Genomic DNA, 7,500 nt, shown 5'->3' with positions numbered 1-7,500 from the left:
ACAGCACTCTTATATCCTGGTAATAACGTACCTCCGTTTTTCCGGCACGGCTCGGTAGATTCTGCCTGTAATTCTGGATGATATTTCCTCTCTTACGAGATACTATCTTTGTGTCTGACCAAGTGGCTAATCGTCATTATCACCTCAGTAAAGAAAGAAATAATATGGGAACCGTGGAAATCTGCATTGGTATCGTACCACGATTTTGGAGTGCTGTGTTAATTTTTTGTGCTCGCAAAAAAGTGGCTTAATTATAGTCGTTCTATACTGTACCGATCCTAGTGGGTTCTGGACACGTGTAAAAACAAAGTATTGTGGAGGCGCCTTTACGTGGCATGTTGACAAACTCTCCTTAACACATTTCGACCACGCAAAAACCTGCGTTTTCAAGTAGAAACGTAATTGCTCAGCTTTGCTCACTACACTCGAAAGCAAGTCGACCATTAAAATTCTTATTTCATGACTGAATTGTTTTCCATTATAGCCATTATTTTGCTGGCAAATATATGGCAACGTTTGCAGGCTTTACTATAGACTGATTTAGAAACAGGACGCGAGAGGTCTAGGACGCGATGTTTGGCCGTGTTACATCCCGGGAAACTGAGACCGACGGGACGTCCATCTATTTGATTTAGCGCGGGAAAGAAGACGCGTCGTCGTCCAGTGATGTTTACAAATATGGCGAACTCTCTTCAAAGTGTCAGAGAAACACTTGTCTTTGCTTATTTTGACGATATTATCGACGAAGAAGAATTCGCAGTTCTTTATGAGGAAAATGTATCAAGAGAAGTGTTTCCTTACTGGAAATATGACAGATTTTCTTTTGATGACATGGACGAAACCGAGTGTAAAGTTGAATTTCGATTTCACAAAGCTGACCTGGAGCTACTGCTTCATATTTTAGGATTTCCTGATAAGTTTACTTGCTCCCAAGGAACTGTCTGTACAGGTATCGAAGGACTTTGCATTCTCTTAAAAAGACTTGCCTTTCCTTGTAGGTATAGTGACATGGTTTTCAGATTTGGTCGAAATCCAACAGAGTTGTGCTTAATTTTTAACCATGTTCTGGATTTCACCTTTGAAGCACATAACTATCGCTTGAACTCTTGGAATCAACCATTTCTTCTTCCTCGAACTTTGGAACATTACGCACAAATTATCCATAACAGAGGTGCTCCGCTCCAAAACTGTTTTGGGTTTATCGATGGAACTCTTTGTAAGAGTTCAAGACCCAAAAAAAATCAACAAATAGTTTTCAATGGACATAAACGTGCCCATGGAATAAAATTCCAAAGTGTTGTGCTCCCCAATGGGATTATTGCAAACTTGAATGGACCATATGAAGGACGTAGGCATGATAGCACTATGCTGTGTGAATCAGGATTATTGACGGACTTGCAAAGAGTTGCTTGGATAAATGGTCAGCCTTTATGTCTTTATGGTGACCCAGCCTACCCCATTAGTCTTCACTTACAAGCTCCTTTTAGGAATGTACAGCTTACCCCACAGATGGCCATTTTTAACGAGCGCATGTCTGAAGTCAGAATTGCAGTAGAATGGATGTTTGGAACAATCACAAACTATTATAAATTCATAGATTTCAAACAGCAGATTAAAATTGGTCTCAGTCCAATGGGGAAAATTTACTTAGTTTGTGGAATTCTTCAAAATGCCCATACATGCTTGTATGGCAATATTGTCTCTGAATATTTTGATTGCGATCCTCCCGATCTTCACGAGTATTTCTGGTAAAAAAAAGTTTACTCATTATGAACTTAATACATTTCATTGTACCGTAGTAGTGATTAGATGAACTGCATATTAATGAATTTCCAATAAACATATTTATTAAAAATTGAATCATTGGATAATGCAATTCTAGTGTTTTGATCAATGGGCTAAGCTATTTAGCTATATGATGAGCCGTTATACCATGATCTACGGGTATGGTAACTGTATGCATACAGGGTCTATACCGTACACTTTTTTAGGTAGCCTTAATTCACAAAAACAGATTGGACAGATTAATTTACATTTTGTGGGCCTTTTAAAACTGTTTTTTTTAAATTGTTATTTTTCTTGTGTTTTGTTGGATATGACATGATTATGTCCCTTAAATATGTACATACATTTTTTTTACCAGATGTTCTCATGAAGATCTGGAGGATGGGAGATTATAATATATATATATGCTGAATAATTAAAACAATTTCTGAAACAATTTTTATTTGAGTAATGCAGTTAAAAGTTTCAAAAGTAATTCACATCGCCTTTTTGCTACAGTTCTTTAGTTCTGTTCCATACAGTCACAATCTTTGAATGTGTGAAAGTACAACTACTTCAATGAGACAATTTAAAAAGATGATAAGTTTCCACTATATAGTCAAGCTTGTATTCTACTCTGTCATGTACTTGCCTGCCGCATATGGGGGTTCCTTGATTCCAAAATGTAGACTGTTGCAGTAACAATAAAAAGTGAAATGTCCACTCAGGCGGTGGCAAACGCATACGTCAATACTTAAGGTCAACATGAATCTTTGTTATTGTTGTACAGCTTTAAGTAAGTACTGAACAACAACAACAGCAACAACAAATGGACCTCATGTTTTCAAACTCAAAATGAATCTTTTTTATTGTCGTGCAGCTTTGAAAACACGAGCTGCATTTGTTGTTGCTGTTGTTGCATCATGCTTATCATTTGCTGCATCAGCATAGTTTGCTGTTGTTGCTGCTGCTGTTGATTTTCAAGCTGTATCTGCAACTGCTTCTGTTGGAGGTCCAGCTGCTCTTTTCTTTCTTCTCGCTGCATCTCTCTATCTTTTCTTTGTTCTTCAAGCTGTAATTCTCTGAACTTAGCATCTCTCTCTGCCTTCTTTTCAAGCCACAACATGGTCTCCGATCCTCTCCTCCTCTTTTTCTGTTCTTTTATTTGGAACTCCTCTTCTTCCTCCTCCACATCTTCAGCAGATCTTTTTCTTGTTTCCCCCATTTTTTCCATTGCCTTTTTTCTGATGTCCAGCGCCTTCTGCTTCTCTAGGTTAGCCTTATCCTTGATACTTTTTGCATCTATTTCTGCTCTTTTCTCCGCCTCATCGCTTAAATGGACAAGTTCTTCGAGTAAAATTTCATACTCGGTCTGTGGCTCCCCACCAATGCCGCTGCTTTTCAATTCCTCCGAAATCTTTGCTTTGAAACGCCTTGAAATTAAAGTATATCTATCCCTTGCTCCCCTTTCAGTCAAGCCATCAAACAAATCAGTGTGACATTTTAAGTTTTGCGCCACGACATTCCACACGTTTCCTCTCTCTCGACTGCCAAATTTGTATTGAAATACTCCTTGAGCCGCAATCTCCTTCATCATCATCACGTCTTTCTCCTCAGTCCACTTCATTGTGAGCCTAAATTTAACAAAACAATTGTGTAAACAAAAACACAAGACTAATGCCACAGCATCATGTTAAAGATCAGTTCGTTCGTTGTGAACCCTCGAATTTCGTTGCCTTTACATTTGCTTTTAGATGTTTTTCATAGAATAACAAATAATTAATGTTAAAGCTAGTTTTCAAACACTTAGGTTTTAACCTTCACTTACTTTTTTCCTGAATTTGCCATGATTTCTCTTCACGTTCTGGTCAGGACGTCAAACTGATGGATTTCACGTCCTAAACGCGACGCCAAATTTAAGACGCGGGAAATATAATCGGTTCCAGTCTCTTTCATATTGCGCCTGACGTCCGCGTCCTGTTCACGTCCTGTTCCTAAAACAGCCTTATGTGACAAATAACCGGCCGCGTCTTTAGATTCTTTCCCTCTTCCTATATCAGTCCTAAGCTTCCTCCATGCATTTGTTTTTAGGGAGACGGCGTTCGAGACTGTTTTTCAAACATCGCAGAACACAACCACTTGGAAAATGAAAACGTCGGGCATGCTCAAGAAAACTATCAAGGTGACACACGGGATACCCACGTGAAAGCAGAGGCGACCAGTACCTCAATGACTCGGAAAAGAAGATTTGAAGAACTCTCGTAGGTCCGCATTAAGTGGAAATAGTGAGACAAGGCAGTGCTATCGGTCTCAAAACATTGCCTTCATGTTTTCTGTTGCCACGATCAATTCAGGCCCTTAGGCGCTGAGATATTTTTTTCAGGGTTCGTGCAGTTGACAGCAATTCCATAACAGCTGGATAAATTCTTCTTTTTCTTTGGATTTCAAAACTATGTTAACTTAACACTAAGTGAACCAAGTTTCAAGTTCTAATTTTGAAAAGACAGGTGTCTATTTTAACTGAAATTTTCATATTTATTGGTCCGCTATTACTAACTTTAACATCTTGAGAGAGCTGGGTGGAGGAGAAAATGACGTCAAAGACTCGATAGTTTAAGAATGCAATGCGTAAGTAATGGCCGACCGTGGAATCCAAAACTTACACTCAAAGTAAGCAACCTTCGGATAAAAATCAAAGCTCAAAATTTTGCCAGTCATGTGTTAAGCAAACCCGCTTTCAAAACTTGAAGAAATAAAGTAGCACTTTCAAGGGCGGATTTAGGGGTGAGCCCAGCGGGCCCCGGCCTTCCCCCACCCCTTTTGTCCAGGATTTTTTTTCTTTTGTCAACGTGTGTCGGATGGTACTTCGAGCTTTGGTACTTAAATATATTTTGTTTAATAAACATTGTTGATAAGAAAAGTTATCGTAGGCTGTTCAAATCAACGGCCCTTATTACTGGGTTGCCATAGGCAACCTAGTCATAAATTAGCTAAATTTTTCCGTTTTCGTTTTTTTCCGTGTCGGGAAAAGTCTTTCCTGTCCGCCGTCTCAAATCGACACGGTTTCGGCAACAGTCTCGATCGGTGTCGTGTAAACAGAAGCTGTAACCGCATCGATAACGATGAGGTTACAAATGAAACCGCGTTCGTGTAAACGCTGCCACAGACGCAAGGCCACAGCCCACAATGACAAACCAAACAAACCGGACAATCACGAACACATTGCCAACTACTGGTTTGCATCAGTTAGGTCCTTCCGCTTTCCGCCCCAAGTGTGACCAAGCCTCGGCAAAGATTATCCATGCTTCGTTAACGACGGCCCTATATCCATTCGGAAACTAAGGGTTTTTGATTAATGGAAAACCAAGAGATATAATAAGAAAAAGAGTCTCCTAAAACGCGCCAATTTGAAGTGATGATTTTATTCTAGTACTGTAGAACGTTTCGAGATTTTAGAAGCCCAAAAAGGGATCGGTAACGTTTGATATTCTAGAACTGTAGAGATTTTAGAGATTTTAGAACCCCTTTTCCATTCTAGTATCCCCCATCGCGTACTGATTTTAGAGGTTCTTGAACCTTTTAGCTATAGATTTTTAGACTTTAGAGACATGCCCTCAGTCTTTTTAAAATGACTCTAAAATAGAAGATAGCTATAGATGAGTTCTATCTTCTAATGACAATATCTGCAACTTTCTCAGTTTTTATTCTGGACCGAGCGTGGCCTGTTTGGTCAGAATGTGAGATGACGTACTTTTGTTACATGGCTGGGACAACATTATTTATTCTGTTCACGAACACGACTTTGAATCGCCTTGGCTTTGGGATGTTAACCGTACGCGTGGGAACAGCCATATTTCATTGGCTATAGTTTGATTACATTTGTTGACTTTAATATATGTGCCTTAACTGGAGCCCTTCACGCAACGTGTCATCAAAGGTCATATCAAAAGTGGACTTTGTCAGTATGTTGTATGTCTGCAAAACTTCAGCCGTTCACAGTAATGATTTCAGCAACAGACAACAATTATCACAGGCGGAGAACGCACTCCTAATCTTCGATTACTACTAGTATTTATGCACTTGTCATCGGCCTCTCCGAGATGGGGGGAGAACATCGGCCTGATGAGCCTCATGTTAGGACAGATGGGGTGAGTTTATTCCTCAGAGCCTCGAGATGATGCCTTTTGTTCGGGAAGCAGAGATTGGGAACTAGTTGGACAAGATGGCAGAAGAGACGGAAACGGTTTGTATAAAAAACATTTTTTATTTATCAAGAAGGCTGTCCATGAAATATTTGTACAAATCTGCAGATATAAGCAAGTTAATTATCCCCCCGTGTATCTATTGTTTTTTAAAGAGGTCATTATTAAACTTCCACAGGTCGTCTACATATGTAACCAGCGCTTCGAGTAGCTATTGAGTTGATAGTTTAATATATAGATTTAGCCAAGCCTAAAAGCGGGGCTCCCGGGTTGTTTATTCTTACTGGCTCTAGAATTAGTGAAAATACTAGGAGTTTCAGTGAGAAAGTGAGTGCTGGCGTGGAAACTGGCAGCAGTGACTGGTATTTTTTTTTAAAACAGCTGCAAATTTTTGAAGAAAAAGGATACCGGAAATGTGCGTTAAAGTATTTAAAAAGCGAAGAAAGGTGTGCATATCTTTAGCATGTGTCGCAGGCGTTACTATTTTATAAGCAAATGGATAATTTCAAAACAATGGCATGTCACTTCATTCTATGAATTTAAAATTTTGTTCTCAAATTTCTGGACCCTTTTCAGCAAAAGAGTATCCTTTTGAGAAATGCTGAGCGTAGCTGAGCAAATGTCAATTTAAATTTGTCGTGCTTGAGAATAGACTGGGAGCAGTCGCTTATTTTTCAATAACACAGTTGAGCGGGCGATTGCGTGAAATGCCCCATTTTCACCACTAATTTGCATAAAATAATAATTTCACTCGTCGTGCGTGGCTCTGAGGAAATAAGGACGACTGCTCGTAGTCTAGCTCGGGAACTGATTTTCTTTTCGCTCAACGGTTGAAGACGTTGAAGAACAATTTGACTCGGTGGTCAAAGACTGAAAATTTACGGTTGAATGATGATCAATGGCGACCCACTAGAAAAGTACCGTAAGATTCCCTTCCACGACGTGTACGTGAGGTTATTTCGGGCATCAATACCCTGGATAATAGACATGACCCATCACAATAACTGAGGAGAAAGTGCTGCCTTTGTAATTACATCTGCAAATGGTTAGACTCTCTAGTCTTCTCGGATAAGAACGATAAGCCGGAGGTCCCGTCTCACAACCCTTCAATGTTCATAATCCTGTGGGACGTTAAAGAACCCGCACACTTGTCGCAAAGAGGAGGGCATGTAGTTCTCTCTGTTGTGGTCTGTCTTCTATGATGTATCATGGTTGGGAGGGTAAATGCTCGGAGAAATTAGCTACACCAAGCTACTCTAAAAATCCAAGGGTAAATAAAGATATATGATATGATATGATATATGAAGATATATATATATGACCGAGAAGAGAAGATACATAAATTTGTGTGTCATCCGCATATAAGTGGTTTTGTCGATTGTAAGACTTGATAATATCAGCGATTGGTGCAGTACCTGTATTTAGAACATACAATAGTGGCCCTAGTACCAAATCCTGCCGTACACCATTTGACAGTTGACGTATAGATGACTTGCTATTCTCTATCTGCATAAAGTGCTCACGATCCTTAAGA

General features: G+C 39.5%; 3 protein-coding genes across 7 annotated transcripts in view; 2 read left to right on the top strand and 1 right to left on the bottom strand.

Annotated features, from left to right (window-relative positions):
• LOC137974737 (DNA repair protein RAD51 homolog 3-like) overlaps window positions 1–5,029 on the top strand; it is a 21,646-nt gene extending 16,617 nt beyond the window's left edge. The window contains exon 9 of one of the 3 annotated variants that reach the window (XM_068821690.1): window positions 3,856–5,029. In XM_068821690.1, the coding sequence (XP_068677791.1) occupies window positions 3,856–4,029 (174 nt within the window). In that variant the 3' untranslated portion in view covers window positions 4,030–5,029. The remainder of the gene's footprint in view (window positions 1–3,855) is intronic. The other 2 variants (XM_068821689.1, XM_068821691.1) reach the window with 2 other exon arrangements.
• Window positions 552–3,747, bottom strand: LOC137975749 (mRNA export factor GLE1-like). The gene is made up of 2 exons (XM_068822927.1): window positions 3,593–3,747; window positions 552–3,398 (listed from the first exon to the last, which is right to left on the bottom strand). The coding sequence occupies exons 1-2, from the start codon at window positions 3,610–3,612 to the stop codon at window positions 2,615–2,617; spliced, it is 804 nt and encodes a 267-aa protein (XP_068679028.1). The 5' UTR covers window positions 3,613–3,747; the 3' UTR covers window positions 552–2,614.
• A 580-nt stretch (window positions 5,030–5,609) lies between the features above and the next one.
• The window catches only part of LOC137974738 (uncharacterized), a 17,955-nt gene continuing 16,064 nt past the window's right edge, over window positions 5,610–7,500 (top strand). The window contains exon 1 of one of the 3 annotated variants that reach the window (XM_068821694.1): window positions 5,610–6,007. In XM_068821694.1, the coding sequence (XP_068677795.1) occupies window positions 5,987–6,007 (21 nt within the window). In that variant the 5' untranslated portion in view covers window positions 5,610–5,986. The remainder of the gene's footprint in view (window positions 6,008–7,500) is intronic. The other 2 variants (XM_068821695.1, XM_068821692.1) reach the window with 2 other exon arrangements.

The sequence above is a fragment of the Montipora foliosa genome, chromosome 11 (genome assembly GCF_036669935.1).
Source record: "Montipora foliosa isolate CH-2021 chromosome 11, ASM3666993v2, whole genome shotgun sequence".
NCBI lineage: Eukaryota > Metazoa > Cnidaria > Anthozoa > Scleractinia > Acroporidae > Montipora > Montipora foliosa.
Note: the sequence above shows the minus strand (reverse complement) of the source record. Positions and strands in the feature narration are given on the sequence as shown.